Raw genomic sequence first — 19515 nt, 5'->3', positions numbered from 1 at the left:
ACCGCCTCAGTCATGACAATAAAACATTGCCAAATGGCTCCGGGAGTGGGGAATCTCCCCACCCCTCCCCTGCCCCCAGTTAAGAACCATTGTTTTGTGGTGACCAACCATCTCAGTTTGCCCTGGACTGAAGGATTTGCCAGGGATTCAGTGCTAAAATCAGGATAATCGGGACCAAACTGGGATGATCGGTCACCCTGCAAGTGAGATTTCATCTCCCGCTTAAATAAAGGCTGTGGTGGGAAAGGGGCATTGTGTTGACAACGTGGTTGTCCTGGCAATCTTCAGTTTCCCTAAGCTATTGCTGTCCCAAGCACAGCTGCCTAATCATCCTTTCTCCCCCGCCCGTAGCCTGCCAGGCGGGTAGGGGAAGTGGCCTGTGTGTGTGTGTCTGAGCTGAGAGGGGCAGCTGGGTGCTGGACTACAGAGAGCCCATGGGTGCTGCCAGGGAGGCAATGTGCGTGTGTGTAACACCGGGATTTAATGGATCTTGGATGTGGGAATGTTGTCAGCTCTGTGTTAACTTGGTCTATGCCTATGTGGTATGTGCATTTTAATTTATTTGGGATTTTGAAATATCTTTATTATGAGTTGCTCTGACAACTTATCAAGGGCATTTTCCTGAGAGAAACAAATGAAAGAAAAACCTCAAAAATGGTTTGTTATTAGGAATATTTTTGTTGTGTTGTTGAGAATACATTTACTACAATAATAACTATTTTGCTTCTTTGCAATTTTACAAAGCACTTCCTAAATATATCATTTGTCCCTCAGCCTTCTGCTTTTGGTGTCATTTGCATGCCCATCTACAGAATGAAAACAACTGAGTTCTGAAGGTGACAAGTGATGTACTGAGGTCAAATGCCAGGTTTTGCGTCTGGGTCACTGGGCTCTGCATCTTGGGACCTCCATATTCCTCCAGGCTGCGGGAGAAGGAGTCCTGCACGTAAGTGCTGAGTCAGGGTTGCTGTGAACCTGAATGGTAAAACGATAAGCATAGAGGTAGAGAGTGTGAATCAGCTCTATTGCCCTGACTATGACAACGGCCCCTCCTCCTTCTCTGTCTTCAGCAAATGGGAGGATGAAGCAGGTTCCATGAGGGCAGTGCCTAAGATCCACGGTCACCTGACACCAAGGAACCCCTCCCCTTGCTGAAATCTGCATGCGCCTCCCTCTGTGCTCTTTGACACAAGTTCTGGGGATGTGATTTGCCGTGTTTGTTTCCCTTTTACTTGGTTATTTAAAGCAGTGACTTTTGCCAGGAACATTCTGTTCCCGGAAGCTCTAAGCTGGTTCCCTCCCATAGGCCGACTTGGTTTCATTTTATTGGAGTTTTTCAAGTTGCAGAGCAGTAATAACTGCCTATTCCTCTTGGCAGTGGGCTATCTGGAGTTGAGGGACCCCAACCGGCGACAATGACAGCAGACGAGTTGGTTTTCTTTGTCAATGGCAAAAAGGTAAGCAGGAGCTGGCCTTTGGTCTGGCTTCCCTGCTCCCTGGGAAGGGATGTGTGTCCTCCGGAAGAGGGCTGTTCTTGTTTTCTCTCTTTCATGTCCTTGCTTTCCTTCTCTCTCTCTCTCTCTTCAAAGGTGTTGCTGCATTTGGGGTAACGGTGGGGAAAGAAGACCTTCTCAGGGCAGAACACAGTCGAGATACTCAAGCGCAAAGGAGTGAGGGGGAGGGAAGCCAGGAGAGAGGCGTCTGTGAGCTCCCCCAAGCCTACCCACTCTGCAGCAGCAGAGACCTGGCACAAAGCTGAGAAAGGGGGACAGGGTTCTCAGTCAGATTGGAGGTCACCCACCGTGCCCCTATTTCTTGTCTAATCATCTATATCCTAAGGCTTGTTGTTCTCTTTACTGAGAGAAGGAACAGGAACGTGTTTTCTTGCTCATATCAGGATGTAAGATGTACACAGCCTTTGATTCTGATAGTTCATGTATGTAAATATAATAGCTAACTTGTGTGAGAACATACACTAACATCTTGGGGCAAAGCACGATTTTTTTTTTTTGAAGGGCATGTTTCCCCCACCCTCTCACTTAGTTCTACATACAAATGTTGCAAATCTCTTACTTTGATAAAAATTGCCCACTGGGATGAACTTCATTGGTGCACAGGGACCTGGGGAAGCTGGGGTCGCGCAGGGAGGACTTATGACGTGGGTACCAGTCCTTGCAGCCCTGCGAGGGTAAGAGTCTTTGGAAATTTTAATGCAGGTGCGGGAAGAGAGGGTGCAAGCCTGTTGCATTGTCTCCATCCTCCTCTTGCTCTCCCTACACCACTGCAGAGGTGTGGACATGTCCCACCCACTTCAGCTCCCTAGTTGGGAATGAAAGGGACGGTAAAAAGGCAGCCATGGTTGCACATTGTAAACGGCCATGTGGACAGTTGAGTGAGGAATGTGCCCAAGGAACCCCCAGAGAAGGGCTGTTTTATTTGTTTTGCTCTATTGACACTTTTGAGCTGAGAAACTGGACGACTTTTGAGGTAATTTTCGAGAACTGAAATGTGCCTCATAGGATGTGTAGAGCTTAAACTGTTATGTGTGTGTTGAGTGACTAGCAAGGGAACGCCGTGAGCCATCGCAACATCAGTGCTCCAAAGGCTGTTGGATTCAGTTTGAGTGGTGCCACCAGGAGGCCCCAGGGAATGGGCTCAGCCATGCTCTTTTGGGTTCAGAGTTGTCTCTCTGAGCCAATTTCCTTTCAGGATTGGCATCTGGCAACAAACCAAGAGGTAGGGCAAAGCTTCCATATTGGTGGTTGTAAGATTTTACATCCAACTTTTCCAACAACTTTGCTGCATTCAGCAATTGCATTGCAGAGATTTAAGAAATAGTTGCTGAATTGTCTTTCTAGAGATGTTACTTACACAAAGGCATCTTCTGTGGAGTTTTTCAAGCAATTTTTACATCTAGTGAGAAGCTGGCTTCAATGACTTCCAAGGCCACCTCTCACTCCAAGGTTTGATTATTTACTAAGCCGTCAATTCGTGTGTGACAGGACAAGGTTCTGACCTTCTTTAGGGATGGTTTGCTGTGATGCACTGGACCTGGAAAGGAGCGTTTCAAGGTAAATCGGGCTTGGTGAAAATTGTTTTTCCATGTATTTTATTTTTCACGTTAGGAAAGCAATTGAAAATTTTTAGATGGTATCATCACATCAAACCCTACTATCTCTGGAGGCTTCTACTACTGCCATTTTCTGTGATGAATGTGCATGTTGTAATTTATAAACATATGGCCTCTTGAGAAACTGCTGGAAAAGTGGGGAGGCAATGCAACGAGTGAGGAGGTGAAAGCAGCACTAGAAAAATAAGACCAAGCAAAGGAATTCCCCAGCCAAAGAAGGGCAGCTGTGTTTGTTTCCCATTTCTATTCCCAAGATATTCTAGATCTTTTGTTACCGGATGTTGTGCAAAGAAGTTACCAAAGAAGCTGTTGGAATTGGTGACTCACTCTTAAATGTGAGCCTCCTACTCTTCCTGTTTCAGACCACTGTCCAGGACTCTGTCTTCACCAGCTGGGGGCCAGGAGACGGTATAAGGTGCTGACGATCAAATGCCTCACGAGCCTTCCGTGGCAGTGATGGGCCATGGTGACTACCGTTTTCACATCTTCTGATCTAGAGTCAGAATTGAAGGGAAAGAGATACCAGGATTTTGGCATTTTGTAGCAACAGGCCTTTTGAAGGGCAGGATCCTTGCGTTTCTGAGCAGTTACTCCTGGTTAGTGGAGATTGTGGCACCTGGGAGACTCTGGGAAGATTCGGCAGGCAGGGTGCAGCTGAATGTGCTCAGGAGTGATCCCCACAAGAAGCAGGTATCAGCTACAGAGAAGCTCAGAGTGGCTTTCCCTCCCTCACTCACATTTAGCAAGCTCCTCCTCAGGCCTAAGCCTATGGGATATGTATGCACAGGAGGAATATGATCTCTAAGACCAGGCTTCTGCCTTTAGCGAGCCTGTGAACTAGTTAGAGAGGTGGATTATGATTGGGCAAAGTAATATGTTACAAAATCTATTTCACAGAAAACTATCCCCATGAGTTACTCTTCCTAGATAGTCTTAAACCACTCAGCACAGTGCTGGCACAAAGTAGATACCCAATTAACATGGACAGAATGAATGGACGAATATTAAAAGCCCTGAGAAATCTTCTACTAAAGAGATTTTTTTGTTAATTTAAAATACAAAGTTTAAAAAACTGAGAAATAAATGTATGAAGTATAAAATTTTCTTTCTGAACCATTTGAGGGTAAATTTCAGACATGCCCTTTTACCCCTCAAACTAAGAATAAGGACGTTCTTACAGAACCACAGTCTATTGATAAAAATCAGGAAGTTTAGTATTGATATATTACTGTTACCTGATCTATAAACCTAATGCAACATTATTCCAATTTTTCCAGTAACGTCATTTATCACATTCCCCCCCAAGCCCAGGATCCAGGATCATGCCTTGGAGTTAGTTGTCAGGTCTCTTTAGTCTCCTTTGATCTGGAACAGCTCCTTAGCTTTCCTTGTATTTTGTGACATTGATGTTCATTAAGAGAACCAGCTAGTTATTTTTTAGAATGTCCCTCATTTTGAGTTTGTGTCATGCTTTTTTAAAATGAGACTCAGAGTCTGCATTGCAGAGAAGTGGTGCGTCTTCCTCAGTGTATTATGTCAGGAGGCACATGATGCCAGTTGTCCCTGTATTTGTGAGGTGAACTTGGATCACGTGGGCAAGGTGGTGTCCAGCACGTTTCTCCACTGTGAGATTACTCTTTTTCCCTTTCTAATTAATAAATAATCTGTGAGAAGATACTTTGAGACTATGTAAATATCTTGATTATCAAACTTTCACCTGCTAGTTTTAGCATCCATTGACAATTCTTGACTGGATCAATTATTGTGCTGATTACAAGATGGCCAACCATGTTTACTAGTTGGCATTCTCCTGTCAGAAAGAACTTTCCCTTCTCTCCCATTTGTTTATCTATTAATTATCAGTTTGGACTCATGAGTTTTAATTTTTTATTTTTTTTTTTTTTTTTTTTTTGCTGAGGAAGATTCGCCCTGTGCAAACATCTGTTGTCAATCTTCCTCTTTTTGCTTGAGGAAGATTCGCCCTGAGCTAAAATCTGTGCCAGTCTTCCTCTATTTTGTATGTATGTGGGTCGCTGCTGTAGCATGGCCACCAATGAGTGATGTAGGTCCGCACCTGGGAGCCGAACCTGGGCTGCGAAAGGAGAGCATGCCGAACTTAACCGCTAGGCCACACGGCCAGCCCCCTCATGAGTTTTAATTTTATTTAATGGATTATAACCCATTTTGGCCATTATTTGTTTGGATGCTCAAGTTTTACCAGAGCAATCTGCTTAACCTAGCATTTTCTAAACTCACTTCCCCACAAAGTGTTTTTCCTTTGGAACATCCACTCGCATCCTATTAGAGTGGGTCCCGTGAAGTTTGCTGGGGTAAACCCTGCAGCCGTGCCGTGAGCGTGGCACAGCCATTCTCTATAGGAATTCAAGAGAGGGTGGACTGCTCGTGGCTGGGGTGATATGGACAGCCTTTACTAGGGAAATGTTTGGGGCCTTCTGATAAGTCAAGATGCATGTGGAAGAGGAATGGAATGGTCAGAGGCGTAGGAGTCAGAAGGTATAAGCTGTGTTTTCACTGGAGTATGAAGACCAGCTTGGCAAGGATGTAGGAGGGGGAAAGTCTGAACATAAAGATTGGGGACATATTGAAAAAGGCCTTGAAAGACAGCCTGAGGAACTTTGATGTTACCTTGAATTTGTGGGAGGTGGTTGAGGGTGCTGAGCAGGGAACCAGTGTGATGAAAGCAGAGCTGCAGGACTCAAGGAAGGAATAACTTGCGGAGAGGTGGTGAGCTAAGCGCTCTAACTGCCTCTACAAGAAAGGTGATAAGGATCTTCATCTTGTGCATTTATGATTTCTTCTCCAAGAGAAAAGAAATGGCTCCTTGTGTGAATTTTGTAACCAGGACTTTGAATGAACTGGACTCATGGGATGTAATCGTAAAAGAAAATTCATTTTATCTTCCACTTTCCTTTAAAGTTTATTCAAGGGGCAAATTCTGGCAGTTTCAAGACCTTTTTGATTACTCTTAGTCAATAAAAAATCCTATGGTCATTTCTAGCTTACCAAACACAGTCTCAATTCAGGACAGAGAGGTGAGGGTAGCAAGAAAGTTCTCAGCTAATTGGTGCTGTTGTAAGATGGCGCGCCACCACTGGGAACGTTCAGTTGCACATCTCTTGACTTGGGGGATGTGCTGTTCTCAGGCTGGCTGCTCTCCCTCAACCTCCAGCTTTGGGAGGTCCACTCCACACAAACTCTGTTGGAGATCCCATCACCTCCTGTAGTCAGTCTTCTTGAGAATGATTTAAACACCTCCAAGCCGGCTCTCTGTCATGCATGGCCTACTAGTGTCCATGGCCAACACTTCACATCTTTTGCTCTGCCACAGTCCAGGAGTGCACTCCGATTCCAACACTACCATTTCTTCTTCAGCTTGTTTGGTAAGCCTATCTCTAGCTGTTTAGATAGGCCAGACCACCACATCCCCTGTACCACAAAGGCCGCATTGGTAGCTTCACACATAGCATTGTAGAAGCCCCCTCACAAAGTATGAGGCAAACACCTCCTCCTCCCGACCTTAGAAAGACGTGAGACTTGTAGTACACTTCTCTCTGAAGAAACCCTTATCACAAATTCTCTCCCCTTAATCATTCCACACCTAAACCCTTTCACCTTTGCTAACACGTGAGCAGTAGTAAAGCAGGTTTTCGTTGATTTCCTTTGATGATTTGCATCGGGAACCAGCACTTCACTTTGTAGACAAACTTCTGTTCCATCTGATTGACCATTCCATTTGCGGACCTTTGGTTTGAGATTTCCCCTCCATTTCTGACATATGTTAATGTTGTTGACTGTGATAACCCAGTGCATACAATACTCTGCTCTGAGCTCCAACAGACTGGATCTCTACTGGCTGAGAGGACACACTCCAAGAGGCCAAGCCAGAGATCTGCATGCTGTCGCTCCCAGCGGTCCCCCGCTGGGGGACCAGGTGTGCTCCAGTGGCAGGAAAGGAGAGGACATGTTTGATTGGCAGTGGGCTTTGCCTTGGTCAGCTCAGCATGGCAGGTGTAACACCCGAGTGCTCTGTGGGGGGGTCCTGAGCGCTCTGTGGGGGGTCCTGAGCTGAACACCACCTTAGAATTTTAGAATTGAAGGATGTCAGCACCCACACAGTGTGGCTTGTAGTTAATATGATCATTCTTACGGAATTGTCAGGAAAAACACCTTAGTTTTCATACTACGTTTCCACATCCCTGCTAACTCTAGAAATTCTTGAGGAAAACAGTGGCTAAGTAGATCTATGATATATTTTTCTTTTGTTTTTGTTTTTGTAGGTGGTGGAGAAAAATGCAGATCCAGAAACAACCCTTTTGGCCTACCTGAGAAGAAAGTGTATCCTGACTTTGGAGTGGGGCGGGGGAGAGGGAGGCAGTGAGACTTGTTTTCTGGGCCTTGTGTCATTTTCTAGGGACTGGTGGGGAGGCCGTGAAGGGGAAGGAGAGAGCACTGGGTTAGGGCTCTGGGCTCCTGTGTTGGAGTTGTAGCTCTGTCACTCAGCAGCTATGTGACCCTGGGAAGTCATTTGAGCTCTCCGAGTCTCAAATTCTCAGCCGTCGAATGAGAGGATTGTCCTTTAAGGTCTCTTCCAGCTAAGACTCTAGTAACGCCAAGGTTTAATCCTGGGCCTGTAAAATGAACAGCTCTGAAAGGCCCTCATTAGCCCTGGAGAGACTCACAGTCATTCCCTCTCAGGAGGAGAGGCACCTTCCTCAGCAGATCTGTGCTAACATCTTTGCTAATACACAAATGGGCTTCCTGGGGAATGTTTCTAGCTCTGCTGAGGAGGAAGGAAAGTGAGGGGAAGAGGTGTTTGATGGGAAGGGGATGCCTGAGGTGAGGAACTGTGTAGAGGTGCCATCCATTGTGGAAATGGCGGGCACCAGGAGGCATGGGGCAAGGGACTCCTGAGGGGGACCTGGGATGCAGCTCTTCTCTCAGCACGGGGAGGGCTTCTGTTAGATTCCCCATACCTTTTGTTCTTTCAGCCACCTGGAACAAAACAACAGTGGCCATATAGTAGGAGCTAACATTTAATGGGCATTTACTATACACAGGCGGAGCTCGAGGTGATGGTGTAGGTTATCTCACTGGTCCCTACAGCAAGCCCTTTTGACAGAGGCCTGCGTGGGTTAAGGGACTTTCCTCTCCCTCTTGTATCCTGGGAAGATGCTGGCAGAGCCTGGACTAAAGCCTAGAGCCACAATCTCAACCTCCCACACAACTGGAAACTCTCCAGGGGTCTGTTGTCAGGTAACACTCATCCTGACCTGTCAACAAACCCTTTTGCTCCCAGAGGCAGGGATGTCTGGTGTCTTATCCCAGGGACATATTTTGGGACAACAAAGGATTGCTTCAACACTCACAGAAGCGAGCCTGGAACCACGGACTTACCTCTTGGTCGTTCACCTCCTATCAGATGGTGGCTGGCTCTGGTGTACTCTGTCCTGGAGTTTCAACCTGGAGGGGGGACGTCTGGAGGTTCACAGCACAGGAATGTGGTGGCTTTTTCGTAGAGGTGAAATCACTCTGTAGGATCAGGGGACTCATGGAACTCCATTTCCAGCCCATCTCCCTGTGGTCTGGAAGAAGAGGCTTGTTCTCAGCGATTGTTGACACCAATTTAGTTTTCTAGCAAAGTTTTGAAGGCCCAAAGGCTTCAGATGTTCCTCATCAGAGCAATTGTCTGGTTTAAAGGTGAGCTCTCAAATGAAATCCGAGACTGAAAGTTGGCACATAAATGTGAGTCCTTGTGGCTTGTGGCCGCCTGTGCTGAGAGTCGTTTGTGGGAGTTCCAGCAGGAGATAAGAGCACAGCATTGCCTTCTACCTCAGCTTCCAGGAAGGTCCCCAGGCTAGAAGACTTTGCTAGACTTTGGGCTGCTACCGTTGATCTTCACGTGCCCCCGGACTGAACTGCTGATAACTGCACATATCCTGACTAGTGAAAAGAGTGACTTAGGACATAGAAAGTACCCTCCCCAGATGTGTTTGGAAGGAGGCAGCCCCATGGTGAAGGAGGAGCCCCCACATCTGGAGTCAGATGACCATGTTGGGTCCTAACACTCAAGGTGACACGAGTGACTGTGCTACCTTGCAGGTCTCACGTTGGCTCTCGGGTCTCAGATTATTTTTTCTTTTTTTTTTAATCTGTGGGGAAATAGGAGTTCCTGCCCCAACTGCTGACTAAGTTATTGTGAAGATGAAACGGGTCCACGGCCGTAAGGGCTGTTCAAGTATAAGATGCTATGGCATTGTTAGTTTTATTTTGAAAATGAGAGAAGTGACAAGACAATAATGACCTCAGCCCCCTCTGTTCTCAGTAGGTAGCTGGATGGCTTAGAAGCCAGCAGGCCTGATGGAAAAGCAGCAATGGAGCCCAGGTGTCTCAGGGAAAGTGGCCACCATAATCTCTGAATGGCTTATTACTTAGGCACTTTTCAAATGCAAAGTATTATGTTATTTCTTCAAGTATATGTGAGAGATGACTTCAGTATTGGTCCCTGATCTCAAAAATATCTTCATTTTAATTTCTGTTCACGTATCCTATGGGCTGGGTATTCAAAAGCTCCTGGTCCAGCCCTGATTTTGGTTCCCGCACTTCATCAGCCCAAAAAGTATAGGGTGAAAAGTCGGGACCCAGCAAGTCCCAGAACAGATCGATGTCTCTGTGTAGCCTGAGTGACTTCATTGCATGCCCAGCTGGGTTGACGTGAGGGCTGCCCCTGGAGTAAAGCCAAGAATTAAAGCCTGGAGTGAAGCCTAGAGCCGCAATCTTAACCTCCCACATATACTGGAAACTTTCCAGGGGTCTGTTGTCAGGGGATGTTCATCCTGACCTCTGTCAACAAACCCTTTTGCTCCTAGACTCAGGGATGTCCGGTGGCTTATTCCAGGGACATATTTTGGGACAACAAAGAATTGCTTCAGCACTCACAGAAGCAAGCCTGGAATCCTGGCCTTACCTCTGGTTCATTCACCTCCTATGCTCAGTCTTTGAGGTGCCTGATTGACCTGCCCAGTGAGACCACAGTGTTGGGGGCCTAGAGGACCACAGAGGGAATACCCTGACACCAAGAAAATCTTCAGATCTCAAGTCCCAGTCAAGTTCAAGTCCTAGAACTCAAGTTCCAGGGGATGACACTTGGGTGCTGCCTGATAGGACTCTGAAGACGTTCCCCTTCTGTAGAGTGGAGATGGTCCGTTCCCTGCCTTCCTGGGGTGCAGTGCAGGCTCTCTGAACTAGGAGGCCGTATGGGTCTGCTGCCTCCCTGGGGAGAGGGGACCGAGCCTGTGTGTGGCAGTGGATGGCTCTACACTCGCAGCCCTGCCCAGGCACTTCTCAGCAGCCCAGCAAAGACTCTTCTCTGAGTTCCTCTTCCTTAACCCGTGACCATCCAGTGGGGCTGAGCGGGACCAAGCTGGGCTGTGGAGAAGGGGGCTGTGGGGCGTGCACCGTGATGTTTTCCAAGTACGATCGTCTCCAGAACAAGATTGTGTATCCTTTGCCTGCTGACTGATTGCCCTTGTGAGGACTATGATGCAGGGGACAGCTTGTGAGTGAGTGCCTGCGTGTGTGTGCACGTGTGACCTTTCTAAAATTAAGACTCATTTCACCTCCCATGAAATCCTTCAATAGGTGTCCATTGCCCCCAGGATAAAATCCAATCTCTTTGTTTAGCATGTGAAGGCCTTCCCAATATGTCCAGCCTTTTCCTCTCCAGTTTTCTTTCTCTTCATGAGCCCAGCACTCCATTCACGCAGAGACAATTGCGAACTACTAATGCTCGTGCTCACTAACTTCTTGGTCTTGGTACTAGCTGTTTCCCAAGTCTTGGATGTCCTTTCTTCCAGGACTTCTCCACCTGGCTAACTCTTACTAGCTCTTTAGGACTGGGCAAAAAATAACCTCCTCCAGGAAGCCCTCCTTGATCTCCCAAGATTGGGTTAGGTGTGCTTTGTCTGTGCCAGTCCCATAGTGCCCTGTGCACAGCCCTCCTGATGTACTTTCCATAAGATGTTTAAATCGCATCTTCACACTGGCTTCTATTTTCTTGGGTTGATTGCAAACTATAGAAGAACAGAGATTTTGTCTTATTCACCATTATTTCTCAGCCCTCAGCAGGGCACCTGGCATGTAGTTGGCACTCACGACCTGATGTTGATTGTATACATGAATGAGTGATGCATAAAGGAACGGAAGCGAGCAAGCTCTCTCTAAGCAGTTAGTGTCTCATGTGCCCTGGGGATTTTCCCCTTGCTTCTCCCCACAGAGGAATGGGGGAAATAGAGGTGGGTGAAAGCAGGGAAGCCAAAGTGACTGTAAGTTCTGAAGTTGAAGAGGCTAAGGAAGGGCCCTGCACAGAGAGGAGCAAGTACTGGACCTGGAACAGGCCAGAAATTCAGCCTCCGGGGTCGGGCTGAGTAAGACCCTGGTGAAAGTGACCCTAGCTCCCTTGCTCCAGCTCGGAGGCTTAGGGTGCAGTGAGGCCCAACTCCACAGGACTCTGGAGGGGCTCAGGCCTCACCTGGAGGGAGAGCTTCCTTTGTTCCTAGCCCAGAGTCTTGGATGGAAAGGTGAGGACACTTGTAGAAGAGACAAGAACGTAATGTCGAGCGAAGAGAAATGACACAAAGCGTCACCATGTCTCCCAGGCCCTGCCCTCGGGTTCACTCTGATGACCTGAGGGGACAATGGAATGACCTTAATCTGGGGTTCCAGCCACTTTCCTGCCAATGCCTGCCTGGCTCCCATTTGCTCCTTGCACCACGTTGCCGTGACGACTGTGGAAGGAATAGGAAGCACGAAGTCGAGGCTGCATCCTGTGCAGGTAACCAGGGGAAGGGGAGGCTCATGCCAAGGCTTAGGACTTGGTTTGTGTTCCCGGGCTGAATGTCACTGCCGGCCCCCTCCACATCTCCTCAGGGGCTTTGAGGCAGAGAGAGGAGGCGCCCAAGCCTGAAGCTCCCTCCTGTGGTGGGGGTGGATGTAACACTGCATGGCCTGAGAGAACCAAGAGGTCAGCTGGCTCTGGTGGCCAGGGCAGTCCACCTGCGCCAGAACTGGAGGGAGGAGAGGCAGGGGAACGTCTTCCCCTTGCTTCCTAGATTCAAGATTCCAGATGCTCTGTGCCCCTTGATAGAAAGCACACCTACTCCCTGCTCCCTCGAATGGTAATTCCATTGCACCTGTTGCCTCCCACCGCAGATAATACAAATGTGGACTCCACCCTTACTAAATTGGAGGTTAGCAAGGGCTGAGCGAGAGCATAGAGACATACAAGTGTCTGACTACAGCTATCTCCCTGGTGGTGTCAGGCCACCTGGGAACGGATTGAAATCAGGGACGCTTCTGGCAAGAATGGGCAGTCACCTGGGAGGTTTTGTGGCCAGAATCAGGAGGCTCTTAGGCAAAGTGGAATGGAGCACAATGGGAGCAGAGCACTCTGGGAAGGAAAGGCCATTGTTCCCAGTGCTGGGAAAACTGAGGTAAGGGGTCTTTGGGAGATTCCAATCACAGAAGGTGCCAAGGCTAGGCCTAGGTCTTAACCCTCCATTGACCATTCGAGGAGACGGCATGTTCAGATCACACCTTCCTTGGACACCTTACGTGAATCTTGGAGCCAGGGCCTCTGATTGAGCAAGGTGACTATAGTGCTTGGGAGGAGCATCTTAGACCATCGTGGGAGGTCAGAGCAGAGGGGGTGGTATTGCTTCACCTCTACAGCTTCATTTCTTAGTCAGGAAAAGGGAAAATTACTAAACTTGCCCAATCTATGGGAGATATGAGAAGGTGAATTAGGGCTTGTAATTTTCTTTGAGGCAAATAGATGAAAGAAAGAATGAACAGTTTAAACACTGGGATCATATCCATATAATCAGGCTAAATCATCCCTTCCCAATGGTACAGATTCTTATTCTTGATGCACTCATTTTGGCTCCAAATAAACTATAAAGCAAAATTCCACCTCTCCTTGTCCATGTATTTTTTTCTCTCAATTGCTGTGACACTGTGCTTTCCCCATTTTCCTCCTATCTCCATATTCACAGCCTGTGCTGGCTCCTCGTCTGCTCAGCCCTTAATTGCTACAGTGCCCTCTGGCCTGGGCCCCTGCCCTGCTCCATCTTGACTCTCCTCCTCGGTGAGTTTAATACCATCTACATGCGAATGGCACTCACGTTTGTATCTTCAGCTTTGCCTTCTCCTCAGAGGTTATATTCACTATTTCCAACTGCTTACTTGACATACTATATGGATGTCTAATCTTAAACATCACAAAACTCTATTTTCCCCCTAACTTTCTTCCTCAGTCTTCCTCCCTCTGAGTCAATGGCAAAAGCATCCACCCAATTGCTCAAGACAAGAATCTAGGAGTCACCTATGATTCTTTCTTTTGTACACCACACCCGTTCAATCCAGTAATGTCTACTCTACCTCCAAAACCTGCCATGAAACCTTCATTTTCCCTCTATTTCCCCTATTGCTGCTTGAGTGGGGCCACCACCCCCTCCTGCCATGACCACTATAGTGTCCTGGTCTCCTGTTTCTACTCTTGCCTCCTACAACCCTGTCCCACCCAACAGCTAGAGTGACTCTTTAAAAACACAAATTAGATCATACCATGTCCTGCTGAAAATCCCCTAATGGCTGCCCGTCACACCCAGAATAGAATCCAGATCCCTACCCTGGCGTATGCAGAGCTGCATGATCTGGCTGCTGCCTGTTCCCCCGGCCCACTTCTCTTGTCCCAGCGGGTTACACCCACGCTGGCCTTTCAGCAACTCCAGCACACCAGGCTTTTGTATTTGTCGTACTCAGCGCCTTTGCATCTGCTGTTTCTTCTGCCTGGAGTACACTTGTCCCTGATCCAAATCATGTTATTAAATTTAACTTAAAGGTCACCTTTCCAGAGCGTCCATTTCTGACCACTCCAAGCAGCCACTAGTCACTCTGGGTCATGTCATCTGGTACTAATTCTCTACATAGCACTTTCACATGGCGTTTTCCTGTTTGTTTTTGTCAGTATCGCCCCTACTAGGACATGAGCTTCGTGAGACCAGGGACCTTGTCTCTCTTCACTGCTCTGTGCCCACGGCCTCTATCATGCCTGGCACATAACAGGTTCTCAGTAAATATTTATAAAACGAATGACTATACATACTAGGCACTGGGGATACAATAGTCTAGCAATTTCACCTAACATAAGTACGAAGAGAGACTCTCAAAAGGCAGAAAAAAAAAATGAACATGGAGAATCTCCTTGTGACAAAATCTTGCAGGTTTGAATGCCAATTCTGTGACAGTCAATGCATATAGCAAATTCTCTATGACACACTTCCCAATTCTTATGTCCCCAGTGGACGTCAAGGGCTTCCTTCACTTAAGTATTCAATAGTACTCTGTTTGGAATAAAATGTATTCAGATGGTTGTTAATATATGCTGATTGGGTTGGATTGTGGGATAGTGTAGTTACAAGAGCAGGACACAGGTCTTCCACTTGGACAGCTCTCTTAAATCTCTGGGGCTGCTCCCTCCTCTGCTCAAGGATGTGCGAGCAGCTCCTTCTGGCTGTAGTCATTGCTATTCCTTGAAGGAGCTTTGCTACTAATAACTGATACTGGTTGACCATAACTACATGCCAGGTGTAATGTCAGGAGTTTTATGTGAATTATCTCGTTGAATCCTCGCCACAGCTCTAGAGGTAAATAGTAGGACGGTGCTCATCATACAGACGAGGAACCTATGGCTCAGAGAGGCTTGGTAACCTGGCCAAGGTCACAGTTTCTGAGGGGTGGCACCAGGATTTGACTTGGTGGAGTGACTGCTACTCCACACTGTCTGTCAACATGGGCTGACTGCAGTTCAGCCATGTAGGGAGCCCAGGAGGGGTTTTGCCAACACAAGTTTCCATGTCATCTGTCCCTTTTAGGAGAGAATTGCCAAAAGCCACGGGTCCCAGTGCGGGTTCTGCACCCCCGGCATCGTCATGAGCATGTACACACTGCTCCGGAACCAGCCCGAGCCCACCATCGAGGAGATCGAGGATGCCTTCCAAGGTACGGGCCTCGAGGCACAGCTGGGGAGGTGGGATGGCAAAGGGGGCTCTGCAGAGGTCAGGGCAGGGTGAGTGGATGCCAGGAGTGGGCTGGAATTTGAGGCACTGCCCGCTGGAGGAAAGGCTCAGGCCACCCCAACGTGGCGGCTATGATCTACTGGAAGATTGGCCCTCTCTTGGAATACTTGGGTGGTTTGGAGACCTCCTGGGGTCTCCTGCTTTAGTGTTTATCTTCCTGAGGTGTCTTCCTACCGTCCACCCACACTGAGATGTGGTGGCAGTGGGTGGTTGGCATGGGAGGAGACCATTTGGAAAACTCCACAGAAGCTAGTGACATGGCTTCCTTCCCTCTCAGCTTTCACCACAACAGGACTCTGCAGGACAAAGGCCACATATAAGGCAGGTGGCCATGATTCTGACCTTGGACAGAGAGTGGCTTCCCACTTTTCATTCTGTAAATGGGCCCAGAAGTCTGGACCAAGTATATGTTCCTATGAATTGAGTAAAGAAAGATGCCCCTCCATTTACCATTCAACCCATCATTTATTCAATCAGTTATATTGAGTCCTACCATATGTCAGGCACTGTAGAGTGTATAAGGGACACAGGCATGAAAGACACTGTCCTAGTCTCAATGAGTTCACATGCTGAAGAGGAAGACACTATAGTTTGATAAGCTCACTGATAAAGCTATGAGTAGGCACCATGGGAGCTCGTAGGATGGACACTGATTCTAGGAAGGCTTCCTGGAAGATGTGTTAGATGTGTTTTGAAGTCAGGAACACAAAGAGGAAGAGGGGTATTACAGGCAGAGACAACAGAACGTGCAAAGAGAGCATCTCACCGAGCCACGAGCAAAGCCACAAAGCCCTCACTTGCCCCGGGGCCTGTGCTGACACCGCGGATTTGTCTTTGTCCCACAGGGAACCTGTGCCGCTGCACAGGCTACAGACCCATCCTCCAGGGCTTCCGGACCTTCGCCAGGGTAAGTGGGGGCCCCGGGACAGCTGTGGCCCTGCTCCTGTTGCAGCAACACTCAGCAACCGCAGTTGGGAGGGATGCCAAGGGCCTCTGGATTACGGAGAAGAAAGATAAGATGGCCAGCTGGCGGGCCCTCCGGCTGCAGACGCCTGGCATGGGCCCTGGACCCTGCAGTTCTTATTCAGGGAGGGGTTCTCATCAACAGCACGGGGACTTCCCTTCCTGGGAAGGCCTGGAAAGCTGGTCCTGGAAGAGGCATGCTGCCCCAGAGCTAACTTCCTCCAGGGCAGTCGGGCTTGGCAGCTTCCCTTGGAGACTGGCATGCTCAGCCACGGCACAGGTGCTGATGGGGGCATTTAATAACAACCCGGCCTGACTCAGCACCCGCGCCCCGCCTCCCTTCCTCTCCCAGCTGCTTTCTGCAGTTGGCACTCTGCCGAGCCTGTGAAGCTGCTAATTAGATCTCCGGACAGTTCGTGAACCCCCGCAGTGTTCATATAACTCTGAGTGAGAAACCACAGCCGGGTGTGCGAACATTGATTAATCAGACACAGACACACACCTGCCATCTGGCAGGGAGGACAGAGGGCTGGCCTCTCCTTTCTTGGCTTAATCTGCCCAGATTTCACTGATTCCCTGACTGGGTCAAGTTGATCCTGACTGCAATCAACCGTCCCCTCTCCATTTGATTCAGAGTTGAGGGGACAGTGACCGACTCCTGTGCTTTCCACTGACCTTTAGGGTGGGCACATTACAAAAAGGAGTGTTTCATCCAAATAGCTCAGCAGGGGTGGAGATGGAGATGGGCCCATGAGGATGGAAAACCCCACACCCTGAGTGCTGTTGATAATGAGGAACAAGGAGGTGTGGATTTAAATGGAAATGATTGAAAGCTCAGATTCAGACTCTGCAGACCTGGGTTCAAATCCCATTCCATCACTTAATTGATGCATGACTTCGGGCAAATCTCCTTGTTTCTAAAATGGGGATTATAATAATACCTACCTTATAGTGTTTGTGGAAAGTACTTCTTGTAAAGCTCTTAGAATAATGCCTGGCACATCTTAAGTATTAAATAAATGGCAACTATAAATTATGATACTGATACATTTCTTTCATTACTCAATATTTGATCTTCATAAATCACTCAGGCTTCCCTGAGAACCAGGGATTGTTACTCTCACCCATGTATTCATTTCACAGGAGGCTTCTCAAAGAGGTACAGTGTAACCAGTGCTCCTAGTTTCTCAAAAGGGAAGGGCTTTTGAGTGTAGCTGACAATTATGCTCATTCCCAGGTCGGAGTTTTATTGTCATTGAGATGGTTCCTGATTCCACTGTAACGCAGCACCCCACTCAGTCCAGCTGGCAGAGCAGACCAGAGCAGAGCTGAGCGGGGTGCTCTGAGCAGCCAAACTGACTAGCACGCAGGGTGTGCTCAGAACTCATGCACATTGTTCATTGGAGGCCCCCAAGGCCTTCATTCAGAGCCTTTTAACTCTTACTTTACACACGGTTCTAACTAACTTGATTCTCCAGTTTTCATGGCCGTAGCACACTCTAGAAAAGGGTAAGGAGGGTCTGCTAGAGGGAGGCACACTGTTCCAGCAAGAAATGACAATAACCATCTAGCAGCAAGGAAGGAAATGGTGGAACCATGAAAATAAGCACAACTCAGCAGTCTTTGAGAAAAGTGGAAATCTCCTGGGGCGAAAAAGCCTTATTCAGCCGCCCCTTAAGGGGAGTGACCCATTGTTGTGCAACACAATAATTTATGTCACGAGCACATAAATGAATTATCATGAAAAAAATCTAAGTAATAATGTGCTGGCACTTTAATTATCTGGAAAATGCATTTCTGTGAAATACATCCTTCCCCACAAGGACCTGGTGAGTGAGACTGATGCCTTACTGTGTACAGGTTCCCCTCTCTTCACTTAGGGCCCCCCACAACACTCCTTCTCCAAGAAGAAAGGGGAGAAGCACTATAGGAAGTCCTCTTTCTTTATTCCTTTTTGTCTAAATATGGAGGAGAAAAGCAAGGTCATGGAAGATCCAAAATAGAGCAGCTCTGAGATCCAATGTCAAAGCCTTGAATGCGGGAGGGGTCTGCACACAGGGCAGCATGTGTAGGGGGTCGAGGCAAAGGAGGGTTTCTCTCCAGAAGCCAAGTCTGACGGTGCTTTTAGGTTCTCCAAGGCTGTGACTGTGGCTTCCATGGCCCTCTGAGAGCCTTCTCAGAAATGCTAATGGGTTGTGGCTCATCCTTCGGGAAATGTTAGCATGGAATGTGTTTGCTGTGATTCCTGTGCAGAAGGGCTGCCGCAGCCCCCAATTCCAGGCATTGGTTACCCTGGAAATGTGCCTGGGGCTGTGCCTGGGAGTTTTTCCTGATTTTGCCTCTCAGCACAGCTCCACGATTCTGGAGTGTCTCCTGAGGCCCTGAGCTGAGACTCCTGCCTTCTTGGAGCAGATCAGTCAGATGAACACACCGCTTCCCCACCCTCAATGCCTCGGTTCTGGGAGGCGGCACTCTGAGCTCTACTCTGTGTTCTGCCATTGGCACTCGAAGAGGTCCTGAGCAAGTCCTTTCCCCGTAGGTGAGGGGTCATCAGACCTGTACTTTCCTCCAGAACAGGCCCACAGTGAGGAAAGAAGAATGCTTAGCTTTCTGGGAAGAAGTGCCTAATAAGTAGTGGTGAGGCCGTCAGGCACACCTGCTGGACACATCTCTGGACCCAGCGCTGGTCTTGGACATCCTTGGTGGGAGCCCTACAAAGACCCCAGCCTGAGAGGCACCCACCCAGGCGCCATAGAACTTGCCTGATCTAGAAGTAGAGCTCGGGAGTCCTGAGAGAACTAATGGGGATATCTCTCAGAGGCTCCCTAAGGAGGCAGCACTGAAGAGAGAAAATGTGTGCAAAGATATGTTTTGCTAAAGTAGGGCCCAGATTTTATGGAGAAATTTCCTTAAAATTAAATATCCCTTTTGCTTTCAGGAGAGATCTTATTTGTTTATTCAAGAATTATTTAGTCTACATTAACCAAGCAAGAGAAACTAGTCAACGCAGAGGCAAGTGGGATAGGGTGGGGGTGTCTGCTATTCCTGTTGATGGTCGCATAGGTACCAGAGCTAGAGTTCAGTGAATATTAATAATCTAGGTTCTTTAACTCCTGTGAAAACTCTTTGCAAATATTTTTGTGTGAATGTTGGTCATCTCTCTAGGTTGGTGGGTGCTGTGGAGGAGATGGGGACAACCCCAAGTGCTGCATGAACCAGAAGAAAGACCACACGGTAAGGGGGTCCTTCTCTCGCTGGAAGCCTGGG

At 48.0% G+C, this 19515-nt stretch overlaps 1 protein-coding gene across 3 annotated transcripts in view; it reads left to right on the top strand.

Moving 5' to 3' along the window:
• Nucleotides 1-1233: 1233 nt before the first annotated feature.
• The window catches only part of LOC131412079 (xanthine dehydrogenase/oxidase), a 64088-nt gene continuing 45806 nt past the window's right edge, over nt 1234-19515 (top strand). For 2 of the 3 annotated variants that reach the window (XM_058551503.1, XM_058551502.1), the window contains exons 1-7: nt 1234-1457; nt 7429-7486; nt 10552-10648; nt 11873-11981; nt 15082-15208; nt 16131-16192; nt 19414-19482. In XM_058551503.1, the coding sequence (XP_058407486.1) occupies nt 1416-1457; nt 7429-7486; nt 10552-10648; nt 11873-11981; nt 15082-15208; nt 16131-16192; nt 19414-19482 (564 nt within the window). In that variant the 5' untranslated portion in view covers nt 1234-1415. Of the gene's footprint in view, nt 1458-7428; nt 7487-10551; nt 10649-11872; nt 11982-13200; nt 13293-15081; nt 15209-16130; nt 16193-19413; nt 19483-19515 lie in introns of those variants that run through there. The other variant, XM_058551504.1, reaches the window with a different exon arrangement.

The sequence above is a fragment of the Diceros bicornis genome, chromosome 12 (genome assembly GCF_020826845.1).
Source record: "Diceros bicornis minor isolate mBicDic1 chromosome 12, mDicBic1.mat.cur, whole genome shotgun sequence".
NCBI lineage: Eukaryota > Metazoa > Chordata > Mammalia > Perissodactyla > Rhinocerotidae > Diceros > Diceros bicornis.
Note: the sequence above shows the minus strand (reverse complement) of the source record. Positions and strands in the feature narration are given on the sequence as shown.